Genomic DNA, 21,334 nt, shown 5'->3' on the forward strand with positions numbered 1-21,334 from the left:
TGAGATGTAATATTAGGTCATTTATTTGCTGACTTTCTATTCTCTTAATGAATTAGCTCAATGCAATGAACTTTTCTCTTAGCACTGCCTTCATAGTGTCCAGGAGATTTTGATATGTTGTATCACTCTTCATGTTTACCTCTAAGTATTTTTTTTTATTTCATCCATTATTTCTTCTGCTATCCATTAGCTCTTCAATAACGTATTATTTAGTCTCCAGGTGTTAGAGTAGCTTCTACTTTTTATTCTATCATTGATTGATAACTTCATTCCAATATTTCATTCCAGTGACAGAATATAGGGTATTATGTCTAATTTTTTATATTTACTAAGAGTTGCTTTGTGGCATAAGATATGGTCTACATTAGAGAAGAATCTGTGTGCTTCTAAGAAAGTGTATTCCTACTTTGATGGATGGAGTATTCTATATGTGTGTTGAGTCTAAATTATTGATTATATTACTGGGTTCTATAGTTTCTTTGTTTAGTTTTTGTTTGGAGGATCTATCCAGTAGTGAGAGAGGTGTGTTAAAGTTACCCAGTATTATTGTGTGGTGGTCTATTTGATTCTTGAAATTGTGAAGAATTTGTTTGATGTACGCAGGTGTAGGTGCTCCATTGTTTGGGGCATAAATATCTATTATTGTTATGTCTTGTTGAGGTATAATTTCCTTGAGCAGTATTAAATATCCTTCTTTTCTACTTCTGCTTGACTTTGACTTCAAGTTCACTTTATCTGATGTGAGGACTGAAACCCCGTCCACGTGAGTGATATATTTTTTCCATTCTTTCACCTTCAGTTTGTGCATATCTTTGTCTATGAGGTGTCTCTTGGACATAGCATGTGGTTGGGTATTGTTTTTAATCTAATCTGCCACTCTTTGCTTTTGATGAGTTTAGGCCCTTAATGTTCAGGATTATTTTTGATATATGATTTGTATTCCTGGTCATTTTGGTTTATTTATAGTTTTTAATTTGAATTAGTTTCTCCTTTGACTATTCCTTTAGTGTAGTTCTTCCCTTTGTTGTTTTTCACTTTTTAAAAATTTCATCTTCATGGAATATGTTATTGAGAATATTCTTTAGTGCAGGATTTCTAGTTGTGAATTATTCTAACTTTTGCCTATCATGGAAGGTTTTTATTTCCTTAGCAAATCTGAAGCTTAATTTTGCTGCCTATAGAATTCTTGATTAGCATCCGTTTTCTCAGACCTTGGTATGTTATTCCAGGACCTCCTAGCTTTGAGGGTCTAGGTTGAGAAATCAGCTGAGATTTGAATTGGTTTCCCCCATATGTAATCTGATATATATTTTTTTTCTCACAGCCTTTAAAATGCTACCTTATTCTGGACGCTAGGCATTTTCATTATAATGTGCATTGGTATGTGTCTGTTGTAATTTTGTACGTTTGGATGTCCCGTAAACTTCTTGTGTTTGATTTTCCTTTTCATTCTTTTGATTTGGGAAATTGTCTGATATTATTTCATTAAAAATATCCCAATAAATCTTAAATTTGGTCTTTTCATGTTATCCCATATTTCTTGGAATTTCTGTTCATGGTTCGTTATCATCTTCTCCCCATGGTCAACTCTATTTTCAAGATTATATATTTTGTCTCCATTGCCTGAGGTTCTGTCTTCCAAGTGATATCGTCTGTTGGTGATGCTTTCTATTGAATTTCTAAAAATTATTTCATTAATTTTGAGTATTTCAGCTTTTCTTTAGAATCTCTGACTCTTTATTAAAATGATCTTTCACTTCCATTTCATTCATTATACTATCCTTTACTTCACAAATTAGTTTAACAGTGTACATTCTATACTCCTTCTCTTACATTTTTTCCAGTTGGTGTTGATGGATTCTGTTATTGGAGTATGTTAGTTTGCTTGGGACAATTTATTCCCTTGCTTTTTCATGTTGTTTGTGTTCCCCTAAAACAATATGGATCTGAGGCAGCACAGTTTCTACCCTGTAGATTTATAGTGTCCCTGAACATTTCCAGTACCTCACTGTTTGGGAGGAGACAAATAATAACAACGAATGCAAGCTATATATAGCATTAAACCAAATAGTTCCTACTATGACTTTTACAATGTTAATTATCACAGTAAACAGAGTGATATGATCAGTTATTGCCTATAATAAAAACAGCAAGTTTGCAAAAGGGTTTACAATTTCAAATGGTGGACATTGAGAAAACAGAAGTAACATAGGATGTGATGATTGTTATGGAGAAGGAGAGAAACCAGAAATAAAATATTAAAGGAAAAATTAAAGAGAGAAAAATAGAGACTGGCTATTAGCAGAAGAAAAGAGAATCAAGGGAAACATAGGTAGGATAAAAAAATACATATATATATATATATATATATATATATATATATATATATGTATAAAATTTTAAAAAGTTAAAAATAAAAGAATACAAAACAAAACTAAAATATACTAATCAAATATCCTAGTACAAAACAAACTGATCCATGAAAATAAATGTCTTCAAAAATTCTAGAAATTAGAAAAAAATGAAATTCTATAAATGTCCATGTACTATCAAGGTCACAATTAATCAGAGAAAAAAAGTAAATTAAATTAAAAATCTTGATGAAAAGTTGAAGAATTTATTCCATTTGCATTCAAAATATGCTCAGCTTCTCTTATAGGCAGTTTTGGGTGGAGGGTTTGGAGAGTGATGCTCCACCCTCTGGATTCTGGAGTGAGAGAGGTAATATCATGAATTATCCTGCAGAGCATCTTTCAAGTTTGTTGGGCAGTGTCCTTGGTCTTAAACACTCTGTACCGAAACATGCCTTTGGCCTCCCAAAAATGTGGGTTTCTTTTATTCCCTCATCCCTCCACTATGCTTAAGAAGAAGCTCAGGCTGGTGTTTCTGGCCCAGCTGCGGCAATGGTTGTGGGGCTGCTGATTTTTTTTCCTTATTTCATCATATCCAACCTCATGTGTCCCTGGTCTGGTTTGAATGTCCAGTTTTAAGTTGCAGTAACATCTGTCCCCCACTTTTTTTGCTCACCCACCTTGTGGAGAAGCTGCCTATCTGCTTTCTTGGTTTCACTCCATGGAATAGCTGGGAACGTGACTACCTCCTATTCTACCATCTTGGATGAGTCCTGATTTATTTATTATCAGATTTTTATCTGATATTTTATTCACTTTAATAACTTTGAAGTCAGTTGCTGGTGAATTATAAACTTTATGGCATTTTGTATTACCTTATTTTTTTATATTTCTTTTGTTTGTGTTTTGGGTTTTCTGCATCTGTTAGTATGGATTTCTCTTCCATTCTTACACATGGTTCTTTTAAGGTACAGTCTTCTCTTGTGAAGTGATGTAGTAATATATATTGAGGCCACTCATAGGTGTGGTATTCACAACTTTTATGTTAATTCTTTCTGTTTTTTTGCTATAGAAGTAGATATCTATGAATGAGACCTGAAGAACCACCTATCTATTCCTGCTTGGGACCTAGTCATGGATTTGTGGGTTTTGTCTCTTCTATACTTTGTATTGACATATCATTGAAGTTTGAGTGTGGTTAATTTTCTGTGTGGATCAAGGAGAGCTCTTTCCTGGTTGGGTATGGTTCAGCAGCAGAGTCTCTACCCTGTGAACTTGTAGTGTTTACAGGTGCCAGCACCTTACAGAAAAGGGGACAACTTGAGCAAATGAATAACTCCTATGACATCTAAAACACTAATTACCACAAAAATCAGGAATGGTAAGGTCATCAACAGCTAAAATAATGAATAACCATGAACTAGATCTGATATTGAAGTAAACACTACATGTCAAGTATGCCATCCATAGTACTAATAATTGCAGTAATATTAATAGTGGGGTAAGAGTTATATAAAACAAACAGTTTAAAGGATTGTAAAAGTACATTTCATTCAAGGAAAAGAAAATGTGATGGGGAACTAACAGTGTTTATAACGGTCAAAATGTGAGCAGAAAGAACACAGAAGAGATGTAGCAAGTAATGGCTTTATAAGAAGCACAAAAGACAAAAACAACAGGGAAAAAAGTAAAGGGAAGAGAATGAGAACAAGAGAATTTGTCTCTAACTGGGAGAAGAAAGGAGAGAAAGAAACAAGAATAACAATAAAATAAAGCCTAAGAAAACAAAAATTCTAACCCTCAAAAACACAAGGAAAAATAACTATCATAAAAAGTGCTAAAAAATAAGAAAAAAGAAACAAATATATATATATATATATATCTCCACAAACCAACCAGCAGCACCGCAAGAGGGGAGGTGGAGTGGGGAAGAAAGAAAGAAAGAGTGTTAATAAAATATGACAGAATTGTCTCCACTGAGGTAGTCTAATCTGTTACGGGGATTGATGGTCACTGACTCTGGCCTATTATCCTTTCCATTTTTTCTTGGATTATGTCTCAGAAGGGGTGCGATGGAGAGGGAGAGAGAGGGGGGGTAGAGGGAGAGAGAGAGGGGTGGGGAGAGAGAACACCAAGGCCTGGTGTTGTTAACCCCTTCTTCTTTTTGTGTTGCTCATGAAGCTGCCAGTTGGAGTGGCCTAAAATTGAGGCTGGTGAAATAGTTCTCAGCTTTCCTTTTCGCTAGCTAAAGGTAGTATGGAATGGGAAGTGTTGTCATTTGGAGTTTTGTGCAGAGAAAAGAGATGCAGGCACTCCCAGGGTGGGACTACTGCAGAGTTCCAAGTGGGATGTTCTGTTGGCTGGAGATGATCACTAATCAGTCCTTAGGAGCTTTGTTGGTGGTATTTGCTCTGGAGAGATTAGATCAATACGCTCCTAAGACTGGGAAGATGTGAATCTCTGTTGAGTCTAGATTCCAGAAGTCTCCCAAGAACTTACTCACAGGAACCAACCCTCCATGGATCTCACACTCCAGTCCCAAATACGCTGTCTGCCCAGGCTTAGACTCTGAATGTATTCATGCTTACCTGTTTAGTTTCCCAATCATCTTCAGCTAGTCACATGAACTGTCAGACTCAAAGTGAAAGCAATTTGCATTCCCCTCTGTATTACTGACTTGAATTTTTCTGGGTACAATCTTCTCTGTGCCTATTTCACTCACATTCTGCAAGGTACACCCTCGTTCACATGTAGATGCTTTCAGGGACAGTATGGCAAGGTTTGCTATGATCTCCTGAAGTTGCCTGTCTCAGCTTTCTGCTGGCCAGTGGAGACACAGAGCACTTTTAAAACACCAGTTCATTGTGCAGTCTCTCCATCAGCCACACTCAGACTGCTTCTGTGATCTACAGGTTTCGCCATGCCAAATTTGTCTTTTGTGTATCTCTCCCTTCTGGGTGAACCAGTGCTTTTGCCATTGCTGCTGCCACAACTATCTTGGATCCAATGTATCTTTTCTTGTTCATTGTTCAGTGTACCTGGATTTCTGAGTCTCAGACAGACTCTGTCTGATATGAAGTTTTTAGTGAATTTCCCCTTTCACCTATGTCTCTAAGAAGCAGTACTCCTGGTGCTTGATTCCTGAGCCACAGAGCATCTAGAAATGCAGCCTTCCTCTAATCTGCCATCTTCAGTCTCCTTACTGTGTCATGTTCAATTTATATTTTTAAGTTTGTGGTGCTCCCTAAAGTTATTCTATTGTGACATCTGGCAGTACTAAGGGATCAATTGGGTTAGTTTAAACTTAAAAAAGGAGGCTGTCTCATTATTTTAGTATATATTTCTGACCTTGAAAGAGAAATTTTTATTTTAGTTATAAACAGCTCTCCATTATATTATCATGGTCTAGTGATTTGGTTTATAAACTAGCATGAAGCATTTTATAGTCTTTTTTTCCAGGTTGTAGTAATGATTTTGAGGCTCCTGAAAATATGAATTATGTTATATTTCTCTGTAAAAATCAAGCCCTGGTACCTACTTGTTGCCTAAATAAATATTGACTTAAGTATTATTTTTGATAATAATGCATCATTTTACAGAGACTCAAAGGCAATACCATCTTTCGAAAAATGCAACATAAATCTATGAAATGTGATGAATGAGTTGCTATAAAAGCACAATATTCTTTTGTCTGGATTGTACCTTGTTTTATGAAATTTTCATAGCACATGGTTTAGTTGTTATTACTCTTTCTACCTGTTATTAAAGAACTGAAGCTGGCTACAGGTATCCACAGAAGATGTGGATATTCTTAGTTTTCACATTTTCAGATTAGCTCATGATTGTTAATTTTGCTTTCCTTAGGATTCCCCATAAATCAGTGACCATCTTAATCAAGGAAGTCTTTCCTTCTCATGCCACAAACAGCAAAGTAAACAAACAAACAAAAAAATGGGCTCATCTCTTTGTAATATGTGACTCATATTATACTGTAACAAGTCCAATACATTCAGTTAATATTACTTTAGCAATGTTTTTCTAATTAGTTTTGTTTACATTGATTTCACCATGAAATATTTTACATTTTAATTCAACTTTTCTTTTTTTAGCTGTATTTTGGGGCGATATTGCCTTAGATGATGAAGACTTAAATATCTTTCAAATAGATAGGACAATTGACCTGACACAGAACCCCTTTGGAAAACTTGGACATACCACAGGTATGGCTATTTGAGTAATTTTTTGCTCATTTTGAAGAATACATACTCTTGGAATGCAATGAATATTTTTTTGATCATATTTAATGTCCTATGGAACAACTTTGATTTCTTGCACAGAAATTCGTATATCTAGACATTTTACTTAGTTTTCATTTTATTAAACTTATTGTAGTGTTTTACTACGTACCAGGCATGGTTTAAGTGATTTGCAGATATTAACTCTTGAATCTCATAACAAACCTATAAAGGTTGGTTCTAAAGTGATTACAATTAACAGATGAGGAAACTGAAGGTTAGAAGGATGTATAGCTTTCTTATTGTCACAAATAAGTGGATGGGTCAGGAACAGAATTCAATTCTTGTAGGACAAATTTCATACTCTTCTGTTGCTTCCCACTTGGATATTCAGTTTCAAAATGTAAATTGTTCTTTAAATAATTATGTAGATTCTTCTAAATAAGCTCCTATGTATCTACTGGTATGGATATGTGAAATTTTTATATAACTTTTTTGAAAACCCCAAGAGAGAATTTCATTTTAGTTGTTCTTAAAATTTGAATTATGACCATATAAGAATTGAACTCTATTAAATATTATTTAAATACTCATATTAAAATATTTTTATTAAAATTTAAAAATTAGTTATATTTTCATGGTAAGATTTTTAATCTGTGTTCTATTTTGGAGAAAAATTTTAAGGCTAAAAGAATAGAATTTCTTTTGTAGTTACAGCTAAAAAATGTATTTGATGTCATTTGTCATTGCATTACCATCCCCTTTATTAATTTTGTTTTTTCTTTTCCATGGAAATCAAATACATTAGTTCCTGTCTGATATCTATTAGACAAATATATATATATATTAGATCTAAGAGTTGTTAATGAAAAATCAATATCACTTTGCCCAGTTTATTGTTTTTGTAACTTTTTTATTTTGGCAATTTTCAAACATGAAAACTCAATAGGATAGTGCAAGTAGAAACATCAGCATGGTATGTCTTGGATTCAACAATTGTTAACAGTTTACTACATTTGCTCTGTGTGTGCACATACATGTACAGATGTGTACAAAACATTTTGAAATTAATGGAAGAATATATAAAACACTTAATATAGGGTGATTAGTATACATTTTCTAAGAATAAGGACTTTGTACTATGTAGTGAAAATAGCATTATCACATTTAAGAAAATTATTTAAAACAAGAAATATATATGATAAACCCTAAGGAATTTATTGAAAATAATAGCACATACTATTTAAGAATAGTATGCATGGCCTTTGTTTTATATATAGTGACCATCTTTTCTGAAATATGCACTAATGTTGGGGGGGATGGAATCTTACTTTACAGTGGAATCATAGATAGAACGTTCCTGTTCAACATGTCCACTGGCAGATTTTCCAGCTGCTGTATCCCATTTAACATTGCCATGGAGGCATTTTATTCTGAAAAGTAGAGGAATATTACCACATAGCAAAATACTAGATATTGGAACTTGTATTTTCAGCTTATATTAAAATTTTCATTTGCTTTAAGATTTATTTAGGTCATTTTTTTAACCTCTCTTCCTTCATTATTTTGTAGCCATTAATTCTATGTGATTTAAAAATTTCTAATACAATGATTTAATTTTGTTATTTAATTTAGAGTTAAATTCTGAGGTAGTATAGTTATAAGAGATAATAACATTATATTAAATATGCAGACTAAAACCTACTCTGTTAATAATGGAAATATTTATTGTAAATGTATGTATGAAAGGTACACACATTTGAAAATTTAGTGGTTGCTTGCACTACTTAGAGGAAGTTTTAAAAATGTGAGATATCCTACATCTTATTTTTATTCTCTTTTTCTTTCTTGTTAAATAATTTGTGCTAACTATATTTCTCTTCTCCTACTTTTAAACTTTAAATTTTTCCCATAAATATTTAACTTGCATATTTTCATTATTTTTGAATATGTGAGAAATAACCATTTCCCCTTTTCTATTTTAAGAAAATTGTTATTCAAGACATTATTGCCTTTGTCTTGAAATGCTGTTTTTCCAATTTTATAACAACTCTTGTCATTATAATTATATTCATATTAAAAAAGACATTTCTTTTTTCTCACAAAGTTCCTTTTATGTCTATTTACAGGTATTTTAGGTCTGTGTAATATAAATACAGTTGCTACCTAAAGGTCATTTTAAACACATAGATGACATACTTTAAAAATGTTTCTCGTAACTGCTTAGGAATGAATACATTTCAGTATGACCTCATCTTTTTAAAATGTTCAGTGAAAAAATTTCAAAAATTTTTCTCAAGATGCATAGCAAAAATGTGACCATGTCATGCAAATAATTAGTCAGATTATTTCTCAGTGAACAAGCCCTATAACTTATTTGCCATATAAGGACTTATTTGATTTTTCCTTTAAAAAGCTTATATGATAGTAAATTTTATTATAGTATTTTTAGCTTTAACCTAGGCTATTATATTTAATATTAACTAATTTCAAAGGCAAATTGATATTGGAAGGAAATTGTCCAAAGTCTTAGCATAGTTTGTTGACTTCATGAATTTCAGCCTGTCTTTCAATTTCAGCCTTTATGAACCATAGATGCTCAGTAGTCCAAATTCATCTGAATATGTTCTGATGTTACTAGTTGTTGTATTGATTGTTTGCTCAGTGATACCTCTTCTTATTTGTCTGTTAAAATTCAAGGAGATTAGGGAATATAGGGGACAAAATTGAGGGCTGCATTTTCTAAAAACTCTGGAATGAGATTTTTCTCAAAAGCTCTGCTTTCTGATTTAGGACAGAAACCTATCTTTTAAAGTCTTTGTCAGTAATTTTTATTAAAGACATATTTTCTTAGTTCTCTTCTCTCCTCTTCATTTTGAACTTTAATATTCTTTAGATCTGTCTTCATAAATTTTATAAATTACATAATATAATGGAATACATTTTTAATTGAACACCATTTAGGTTCTTGTGATTTTCTTCTAATTCCAAATTTATTCCAAAATAAAATTAATTGGAGAAACTTGATTTTCTTAAAACAACATTTTTTAAAAATGTAGTTGAATATATTATAAAATATATTAAAAAGTTTTCAAAAACTATCAAGACTTTGGAGCAAAACTTGTGCTACTGGATATAAAAATATCCAGTTTGCATAGAGGAAATAGCTGAAATACAATCAGTAGAGCAGAACAACTTGCTGTTATTACATATAACATTATGTGATGTCATGGTCACAGTGAAGAAAAATTCTTCAAATTATCAATAGATGAATGAATTGCCATGATGTCCAAATAAAGTCATGATTCAGATTGCTCTCTAAATGCCCCACACATCCTTATTTTTAGTTAGCAACATTTGTTGCTGTAGAATTTTTACCTTACACAAGGATTCATGGATATTCATAACTCCAACACGTTAAGATCAAAGAAAGGATGTCCAGAGGAAACCAGCATAGCATATTACTATTGTTTATTTGTGAGAACTTGAAAATACATTGAGGGTAACTCAAGTGTTTTCTTGTATTCTTTAAGGTGGACTTGGTGACCATGGTATGTCAAAGAAACGAGGGGCCCTCTATCAACTCATAGACAGGATAAGAAGAATTGGCTCTGGTATATCAATGTTTAAAGTTGCAGACGCTTGACTTGATGTACAGTAAATATTATACTCATAGAAGTTTGGTTAATTAAAATCAGTATGCCATTATGACATGAAGTTTGTAAAGAATATATGCTGAGAAAGAGTCCTTTCTTTATTTAATTTTGTTAGCCAATATATGATACAAGGATTTTAGAACTTAATTTGAAAATTTTGAAATGTTCTTTTAACTTATTTTAAGTTTATATTTTAAATGTATTAGGTATTTATTTTGTTTATACCTATTTGCAGTCAATTGAGTATCACAGCAAGATATTTTAATAAATCAAGAAGCTATATCAATTTTAATCAAATGGAAAAATATCGTAACTATTTCTTTTTAAATAAGTCACTTAAATTGACAAACTGATTTCTTACATTGAAAAGGTAATGTGTTTTTGACCATGAAGCATACATTTAAGACATTCAAATAAACTACTTTCTGGTTTTATAATTAGTAAATATTTATTGAAGTTATTAAATGCTCTTTTTGGATTTTAGTTTTTTTTAAGTCCTTTATTCATGCTTATATTCTAACATCTCTTAAATTGATGGATTAATAATTAAATTTTGAAGTGCTTTCAAGTAATAATTTTCCTAAGCAAAGATGATTTGCCCCAGGACAGACATAGGTACAGGGAGCATGCATTTAATACTTGTTATGTCAAAACATATTCTAGTGAAAAAGCATTTGTATCAACAATGATAGATGAATATAAAAAAATCATGTAAATTTATGAAAAACAAAACAGTAACTGAAACTATTATGAAAGACCACCAAGAAAAGTCAAAGACTAGACTTGGAAGCTGCTCCAGAGAGAATGCATTTTATATGAGCCTGCTCTTGAGGGACCTACCTCTGAGTCATGCTGATACATGGAGAAGAATTCAGGGGAAACTGGAATGGAGATGGCTGAGTGTCCCCAGGAGTCAAGAGCACATCTGTCTTTATGTTATTTTGTTGATTATCAATATAATGTAATGTTCATAATTTTAGACCATATTATAGAATATTAATTTTGATTTAAAGTATGAGGGATTTAGCCAGAATAAGAAGAGTCTTGAATACCACATGACTTTATTAAACAATATCTATTTTATTATTTTTGGGAGAATTGGTAGTGAGTTAGTAAAATAGAAAATATAAAACCATTTTTCTATGGCTTATACGCCAGTGTGAATTCTACCTGCTGTATACAGTTGTATGAAAATTCTTCAAAATTCATATAGAGCATTAAGAAACAGTATTTGGATATGAAATACTTAAATATTTTAGTGCTTTTCTAAGCTATGTAATATAAGTAAAGTTTTTTAAAAATGAATTTTGACTTCAGGCATATTTATTCAAATATGTAAATAAGACATTTCAACTTTTGTCCTTTAAGAGGTAAATGATTCCCTGACAGAGGACTTCTGTTTCACAGAATGTTTTAAATGTCACTGCAGGCTTGGAGCAAAACACCACAGTTAAGGGAAAAGTACCTCTAAAATTCTCAGGGCAAAATGAGAAAAATCGAGTTCCCAGAGCTGCTACATCAAGAACTGAAAGAATATGGCCTGGAGGTGTTATTCCTTATGTTATAGGAGGCAACTTTACTGGTAAGATATTCCCAGAGTGTCTGTTTTGATAAAGAAACACAATTACCATGCAGATTAAGTGTGCATTTTTATAGAATAGGAATATAGCAACCATAGTATTCAATCAAACTTGGAAAAACACTCCCTTAACCTAGGTTACTAGCTTAGAATATCTCTGAAACTTGGAAAAGAATGTCTTTGCCCTAAGAGTCTAAAGAAATGTTCTGGTTTTTAAACTGAGCTTCAAATGCGCCTATTAAATCTGGAAGCTGATCTCTCTTCAACTGACAGGAAGAATGTATACACCATCTATAGAGCCTTGTACACACATATTTGTAGAGATAGAGAGCCTTGACTTCTGATTATAAAGTGAGTGTTGATTCTTAATAATGACTCATCTGGGGTGCTATAAGCTAGTACTCTTTGTTTAGTGATAACAATGGCATTCTGAATTGCCCGCCTAGCTCAGGACAGAGGAGCCAGCACAAAGCACTCTTCCCTGGAGTGGACACCATTGTATTAAAGTCGTGCCATTTTTTTCCCAGGCAGCCAGAGAGCCATGTTCAAGCAGGCCATGAGGCACTGGGAAAAGCACACCTGCGTGACATTCATTGAAAGAGGTGATGAAGAGAGTTACATTGTATTCACTTATAGGCCTTGTGGGTAAGTAGAACCGGGGAATGATTGAAGTTCAGATGGAAAAAAGAATTAAACTCCACAAGTAGGATTTGTTTATTAATATGTGCATAGAACTTTGGCCATGAGAAAGTCTGAGTTTTACATAAGAAAATATTATATATTAGATGAATATATTCTAGGACCACAGAATTTTGTGCCTGTAGGGCAAGTGGGTTGCTCCCTCCACCACACCACTTTCTAACAGTGGCATTGCTGATATCCACACATCCAAGTTCAGAACTTGAGCATACTTGTGCTTCTGGTGTGCTTCCTCTGAAATCTATTTTTACCTCGTCCCATGTTAGTGCCCTGGTTTGCTCACATCTTCAGCATCCCATGCCTGGGCTGTTCTTCTGTCTTGCCTCATCAATTTGCTGCCAAACTAGAATTATTTTCTAAATGTATTGGTCAGAGCAAGATTCTACATTTTCTGAGACTCTTAGATATTCCCTCCCACAGTAGTGTTTTCCAGATTTGCTTCTTGCAGGATAACAACTACTTTCTCAAAAATAATATGTTCCATGCTTATATAATTAATTAAAATGAACTCTAATATTATGTATAACTATAATGCACTAATAAAACAAACCTCAAAAAGGCTTCTGTAAATTGTGAAAATGCTGAGATATATTTTAATAGTTATTTTTACAGCAGTGTGGCAATGAACCTCAGTATTATTTATTATTATTATTTTGGTACCAGGGATTGATTCCAGGGGCATTTAACCACTGAGCCACATCCCTAGCTATAATATATATAAAACCTTAGAGACAAGGTCTTTCTGAGTTTCTTAGGGCCTAAGTTGATAAGGCTGGTTTTGAACTTCTGATCCTCCTGCCTCAGCCTCCTGAGCCATTAAGGATTATAGGCATGTGCCACCTACCCAGCTCACTAAGTTGCTGAGGCTAACTTTGAACTCATGATCCTCCCCCCTCAGCCTCCTGAGCCGTGCTACTGGGATTACAGTGTGGGCCACCATGACTGGTGGTTTTATCATTCTTTTGGAATGGTGTTGCTACCTTTAAGTCTCATAAAAAATCATTTCAATTATTAAGAAGTTTGGAAGTTGGTGTTGTACAAAGTGTTTAGGGCCAATGAGAATAAGATATGTGTATGTCAAACACTTAACACTCTCATTGGATTTCATATTGGGTCTTTTATGTCATCAAAGCTGTGGCACTAACTAAATAAATGCTGTGGTATTTGGTTATTCAGATTAGAATAAGTTAATTTATGATATACATATTGAATTCCCATGTTGTGTTACTTCCATAGTTATGTGTTGGGATGTTAACATTGAACATAAGGCATTCTCTCTAAGGAGGACATAGATAGGCAGATTGAGGGGTGTGATAGTCAAGATTCTTATTTGCAAACACCAGAGATGAGCTAACTGAAGCAGGAAGAAGAATGTCTCAGAAGTTTATTAGGTAAAAATTAGAATCATATGAATGGAAAATTGGAGAGAGAGGCTGTGGGCTGAATCTTTAGCTCCCTCCTGCACATCTGAGATCTGCTCTTTAAAGAAATATCTACTGTGTTCCACCATATGCCAGGCTGTGTTCTAGGGGCTGGAGATAACAGGAGTGTCAGACAGAGAGTCCTATGTGCCCATAGAGCTTACATTCTAGGGTGGAGATGCAGAGATGAAGGAATGAAATGAGTGAAATATAAAACATACCATTAACTACAGGTTAACGAGAAAAAAAAAGAAAGTGGGGTGGAGGTGGCATTTGTCAAAAGACTTGAAAATCTTAGGGTAAAGAGGCAACTGGGTATCTGGGAGAACCGAGTTCTTGAGGAGGAGTGATAAGCAAGAGCTTGTCTGCATTTTCAAAGCAGTACTAGTAAGGAAGTAAGCATGACTGGAGTCGATGGAGTGACAGGAGGACTGGTTGTAAGAGATGAGCTCTGTGTGGTAAGAGATTGTGTGCGGAAATTGTTTAGGATCTTGTACTTTGTAAAGACTTAAAAGAACCTGTTTTAGTTAGATTAGCAAATTTATACTATGGCAAACAAGAATCCCTCAATCTCAGAGGCCTAGACCAATAGACTTTTATTTCTTTGCCCACGATGGCTTAGCTGTGGCTGCGTTACAGCGGTGTTACTCTCGCATCCAGTCTCTCTGCACATTGTTCTCCCTCCAGCAGATGCGATAGAGACAGTATGGTCAACCATGTGTTGGCTCTTAAAAGACTCTCCCCAGAAATGACACAAACAATTTGGGCTTCTGTGACATTGTCCAGAGCAAACCACATGACCAAACCCAGCATTAGTGGAGTAGGGAAATATAATCATCTGTTAGAGAAGGGTAATGGATATTTTAAACCATTGACACAATTTACCGCAGAGCTATTGCAGAATAGTATAATCTGATTTGATGCTTTGGAAGCATCTTGGTGCTAAGAAAACTGCTGCAGGAAGGCTAGAACAGAGAGAATCATCAGTTAGTACATGATTTCAACACTCCATGTGAGATTCCAGGGTTGGACTGGGGTGTTAACAAGGGAGACAATGACAAGATGATTGATTCTGGATATAGGCTGAAGGTAGAGCCAACAGGATTGACTGTTGGAGGACAGAGGGAGGATTCAGGAATCCTGGCATTACTCAGCCTGAGAGTCTGGAAGGTTGGAGCTCTCTTTAACTGAGATGGGTAGGTGAGAAGGTAGATCAGGTTTCTTGGAGAGGAAAACTGGGAACACAATAAATTGAAATATTTATTATTGTACAAATGCAGACATTAAGAAAGTTGGATGACTATTTGAGCCTGGTATTCGACAAATAGTGCTATCTCTGGACCAGCCCTGCTTTAAATCCTTGTGATAAATCAGTGAAGCAAAGAGATGAAGGTTCTTGTCCTGATGACTACCCCATTCTAATGTTGGGCACTTAAATTTTAGTGGCCTTTTAAAGGAGTTTATCATAGAAAATAAGAATAAAAGAGAGGAAGGAAGGATGAAGAAAGGAGTTATTAAAAAAATGTAATGATTAAACTAAAAATAATTGGAAATATAGCTGATGAAAAGGTAGAAGGCATTCCAAACTTTTAATGTTGATATGTCCCAAAGGATTATCTTACAGGAAAGTGTTTTGGTCTACCAAACCAAGGTGAAAATACGGAATAGTATACTTGGATCATTCCCTATGATTAGAGAGAGGTGAGAGTTTCCTATGGGTGTTGAAAGCATTTCTTGAGGTACCAGATAGACCACAGAATGGTCAAGTTGTAAAAGTGGCACACAAATGAGAAGTAAAAATTTGAGAGCCATATTGAAGAAAATGCCTTCAAACCTGGATTACATTAGAAACTAAGATAATGTTTGGGTATGATTAAATCACATTTTTCTAAATTGCATGTTACCCTATCATTCCATGCCTAATATTTGTCTAAGTACATATTTAGTTAATCTGAATGTAGAATTCTTTGTCCCTAAGAGCTCTAGTTAGTCAGGGATCAAAGCACCACATTTTTCTTGTTTCACAGGACCACTGTAAAATAATAACTCATGAATAAGGCAGTGTGAAACCTATTTTTCCTTTCCATTATGAAATCCCATCTTATTATAGGAAATTGCTATGGGTAAAATTATGCTAAAAGGGTGTTTTAGGATTAAATAAATTGACCACGTTGCTTTACTGTCTCCCAGAATTTGTTTTGCAAAGTGCTGTCTTCTCTGACTATAACCAGCAGAAATGACTCAATGTGAGTAATTTAGTGGTTATATAATCATCAGATATTTCAGTTTCAATACTACTGCCTTAAGGTATCAAATATTTCAGTTTCAATCTCTATGATATTTGCACAAAAATTGTTTCTCTATATCTATTACTTATTAGGTATGTAATAAATATTTGAGTATGTAATAAGTATATATGGATTAAAATATTAAAGAAAATTCTCAAGGCAAAAAGACAATTCAGATTTTCACCTTCCCCACCAATTTTCTCTTTTCTATTACTTACTGATTTATTAGGCTTAATTTACTGCTATACTAGATTTACACATAATGAGTACTAATGAGTTCATCTAACTCAGTTAAAATATGTAGACACTTAAAACCTAATTAGAATAAATGAACAAATAAATAAGTAAATGAATAAATAAGTTAAAAACCTACAAAAATAATTTGGGGAAGAAAGAGACTGACACAAGAATTTATATTTGTGCAAAATCAAAAGCACCATCTAATGTACTTACCCTGGAAATTAAAATTGTAAAATTCTTTTTAATCTTTTGAGCAATTAATTTTTGACAATTTTTCTTTTAATTTAATAAATCAGAGAGATGTTTGACAATGTCTAGTGCACTGAAGTTCCCAACTACTTAAGACCAATTATTTAGTGCTCTCTAATGCTGTTTAGGAGGAACATCCTATAGATGAGCTATTTCAATTCAAACCTGATTATCAAAGTTTTAGATATGATTTTGTTTGCATTTGTAATTATAGTTACTATTCTTAATCACCTAAAATTCATTTTAAAGAGTGTCCAATGTATTTATTATTTATAGAGTGTGTGGATAAGAGACTTCCAGACTGTTATGCATTCATACATACATGTGTACACACACATGTAAATGAATAAATAGAACTTCTATTTTGGATAGAAAAATATTCTATGTATATACATTTATAAATATATAAATATCAAAAATTCAATGATGATTTGCAGGAAGGTGTTCCTGGGTGTTTCACATTTTTTTTTTCTGATAATGCAGGAGATTCTTTTAGACAGTGAGATTAAAAAAAATCACACTCAAATGTTAGTCTTAACAATAGACAGAAATCACAGAAATCTAATACTTCTTTGAACTATTATCTATTGTCAGTGTTTTTTTTTTTTCATCAGTTTTTGCAGACAATTCTGGATGCTATAAGAGAACACTATAGGCTTGGTGACTTATAATGAACAAAAATTTAAATTTCAGTTTTGAGCCTGGGCACTGCAGATAGAGTGTCAAATGAGAGACCACGTCCTGGTTCCTTACATTATTTATTTATTTATTTGTACTGGAGATTGAACCCAGGGGTGCCCAACTGCTGAGTCACGTCTCCAATGATTTTTATTTTTTATTTTGAGAAACAGCCTGGTTATTGCTGAGGCTGGCCTGCGATCCTCCTGCCTCAGCCTCCAGAATCACTGGGATCACAGGCATGTACCACTGTGCTATAGTTCAACACAACTCTTCACAAAAGTTCCACCATATTGTAATTTATCCATTTTTCTCTTCCACCAACATCTCCACTTTCTACTTTGTTATAGATGCTGCTCCTACGTAGGTCGGAGGGGAAATGGACCCCAGGCAATCTCTATTGGAAAGAACTGTGACAAGTTTGGGATCGTTGTTCATGAACTGGGCCATGTGATCGGCTTTTGGCATGAGCACACACGACCAGATCGAGACAACCACGTAACCATCATAAGAGAAAACATTCAGCCAGGTGAGAGATTTTTAGGGTGTGTAAAATTATTATGTTTTGTAAACAGTGTACAATATGTGGCAGAGTCAATATGTTATTTGATTAAAAATCACTCTTGGAGGTTTTATATTTTTAATTTCTTCTTAGAGACTGAAATTTCCTGCATTTGTAGGCTTTGTTTGTTTCTTAAGGTCTTAGCTGTTTTCTTTCTGTACTTTTTCAAAAATGGGTGTGAGCTATGAACAATATACTAATATCATTAAATGATTATTTTATTTGAACTGTTTTTGTGCTTTAGATCTATAATTTATTTTGTAAGACTTAGAAAGAACCCAGGGTTTGCCATGACATGCACGGTAACCACAGGAATCTACATTTATCATGTATAATTTCTGAAGAAAATTCCAGTGAAATGAGTCATTTCCAGGATAGTCTACATAGTTTCTTTGAGATTTTTCTCTTAAACTTGACTTTACCAAAGACAGACTATTAAGAATATTTTTAGTAGTTGAAATATAATTTAGAATTAAATTTTAATTTTCTTTTAAGAGTTGGTATATAATAGTTGCATCATTATAAAACTTTTTACTTAACTTTCACATTTGCAAAGATCAGTAAGTACATTTCCATCTCTACCCCACCCCCCCAAAAAAATCTTGTGGTTTGGAATTTTTTATAAGGTAGTATGCACTTTTAGCAAAAGTAAAATAAAAAATGTGATCTTACTTTCTTGTTCATGGGCAATTTTAAGTTATCAATGTTGAAATTCTTATCATTTTCTATAATTCAGAGTTGCTTTCTTTATTTGCTCATTATATATTTGGTACCAATTAATGCTGAGGCACTATTAGACATTGAAAGTTACTGTCATGGAAAACACAAAACTTTTTATCTATACAAATGAGTTCAAGTGAGTAAGAAAAGTACCTGTCACATTGAGCATACTGCAGAATACTGCAGAAAAGAAGCAAAGTTGTAACAAACGTACCTTGGCAAATCCAGAGAGATGTCACACAAAAAACTGAAATTTAGAAATAAAGTAGAAATATTTACTGCATGTGGACCAGAAAAGTGGTCAAATTTCTAGGGTGAAAATACACGAGCCTTTTCACTTAACTGTTGTGGTGGCACGTTGAACTATGAGTGAGAGTTAGTTGACAGCTACCTGGGGAGGGTGGAGAATCTTTTCTGTGAATCTAAGAAATTTAGATTGTATCCTGTAGCTACTGGGGAATAAGTGAAGGATTATAAACAGAGAAAGTTAAGATTTTTTAATTTAATTTTATTTTTTTATTAGCTACACATGACATTACAATGATCTTGGCAATTCATACATTTGAATCATTGGGGTATAATCACACTCTGTGACCAGTGTGATTCTGCAATCTGTACAATTAGAAAAATGAGAAATTATACCCCAAGATTTTTAAAAGAGGAATTCTGTAACCTGTAATAAACATTAATTGGGGGTGGGGGAAGATGAGCCTCAATTCAGGGAAACCTATTAGTCAAAATAGTAGTTTTTGAGGGGTGGCTGTGTTCTCAGTTAGGGTAGGACAGGGCAAGAGGAAGAAGAGAGTCTTAAAATGTCTTAAGAGGAACATAAAGAAAGATCTGCAAAAGCTTTATCTTCAGACAACACGATGAATTGTGGTATCATCAACTGAAAAAAGAAACGCTGGTGAAGAGGCTTGGTTTTGAGAAAAAGAAATAAAAAATACTGATTCCATTCAACACATCCCTCAATTCAAAGACCCTTTGTATGATCCTCCTTTTCTAGATAAAGGAAAGGTGAGTTTGGACTTTAGTATGTATCTGGAGATAAACATTTTGTAGTGGATTTGACCGTCTAGGGAAAAACTGAGGGAGAAGAGGAGAAAAGTGGAGCATAGAAAATGGAAAGCAATAAGATTTGAGCAACCTTTAGAAGAGTGTCCACCAGAAGGCCAAAGGTGTCCTCTCAGAGGTAAAAGAAAAAAATCAGTGGAATGTGATGTTCCAGAAGCCAAGTGAGGAAATCAATTCAAGAATGACAAAGTGATCTGTAGAGCTGGATACTAAAGACAAGCAAGGAAAATTTATACTCCCCCAAATAGAAGCCCTGGCCTGAACCAGCCATCAAAGTTCATCTTTATGTTTTATATCATTGAGAGAAAAACTTAGAGGAAACAATATTTCTGAAAATTCATTCAACTATCGAATAAATGAGAAGCTTGCTATTAAACACAGCTATTTTTTTCTATTTGCCAAATATTATGTGGACTCCTCCAAATACTCTTATAAGGTACATAACTTTCAAAAATGATTTTACCATTAAGAAGGTTTCTTATTCAACATAAATATTACCTAAAACAAGGAAAAATGTATAGGTATCATTAAGAAATAGATTATGATACCTTAACACCTGACATAGTAGTAGGAAAATTTTGATCAAATACTTTTTTGACTAAACATTCAGGTCAACTGAAAATAAAAGATATTTCCAGGGATTTCTTGAGTAATTGGAACTACTGTATCAGAACAATACCAGTTTGAAAGCATTCAACAAATTAGTTATCAACAAATTATGAGTTTCCCTAACTCAGAGACTTAAGATCAGGTGTTTCTCAAGAGCTATGGGTAATAAAAACAAATGCTGGTTTCATATTTACATGCAAAATTGGTGACTATGAATAAGAGGTAAATTGGTTTGAGGATCAAATTTATATTAGAAGATACCTTCAAGAAAGAAGCTACCATTTATTTTAATTGTTAAGTGTGGGTCGCTCTGTTTCTATCACTGATTCTCCCCTTCTTGCAAGAAGCAAGTCTAATTTTATTTTGTTTGGATTGTATGTGGCTATGTTCTTTTTAACTAGCAAATCTCTCTGTTTCACATGTGTAAGTGATAAGTTATATGCAGGGAAATGCATTTCTGAAGTTGGTTATGTTTCACTTTCAGAAAATTTGTGAAATTTTGCTCTAGCTAGAGAATCTATTCTCATATTGTGTTCTAAATTGAAATCTTGTTGATGGTCACAAAATCTGGTCTATAGCTTTTTGAAAATTCCCTCTAGAATGGGATATGCTATAATATGCTGAAAATTCCTTAGGAAGACAAGAATTTGAATGAAAATTCAGGATAATTTTTAAGAATGTTTGCTAACACACATAGACATATCAGAGATTTGTGGAATATATATTTCACTATATAGGTTAGATAATTAATTTAAAATTATTTATGGTGTGAAGTCATTCAAAGATGGACTAAAACACTTTAGCCTAGAACATGGATTCTATGGATCCAAGTTGTTTCCTTCATCCCTTATGCTCAAATGAGTATTGGTTTCATCATCACGTAAGAGAGATGTTATGTTGTGAAATCACTAGATTTCTTTACTGCCTTTTGGAAAACTTTTGATTTAATATTTTTATGTTTAATAGAAATATG

At 33.4% G+C, this 21,334-nt stretch overlaps 1 protein-coding gene across 1 annotated transcript in view; it reads left to right on the top strand.

Annotated features, from left to right (window-relative positions):
• The window catches only part of Tll1 (tolloid like 1), a 192,398-nt gene that overhangs the window by 90,480 nt on the left and 80,584 nt on the right, over positions 1-21,334 (top strand). Inside the window, exons 2-6 of the mRNA XM_076852346.1 lie at positions 6,461-6,571; positions 10,120-10,200; positions 11,672-11,824; positions 12,349-12,466; positions 17,747-17,925. Of these exons, the coding sequence (XP_076708461.1) occupies positions 6,461-6,571; positions 10,120-10,200; positions 11,672-11,824; positions 12,349-12,466; positions 17,747-17,925 (642 nt within the window). The remainder of the gene's footprint in view (positions 1-6,460; positions 6,572-10,119; positions 10,201-11,671; positions 11,825-12,348; positions 12,467-17,746; positions 17,926-21,334) is intronic.

This window comes from Callospermophilus lateralis, chromosome 4, assembly GCF_048772815.1.
Source record: "Callospermophilus lateralis isolate mCalLat2 chromosome 4, mCalLat2.hap1, whole genome shotgun sequence".
In the NCBI taxonomy this organism is placed as follows: Eukaryota; Metazoa; Chordata; class Mammalia; order Rodentia; family Sciuridae; genus Callospermophilus; species Callospermophilus lateralis.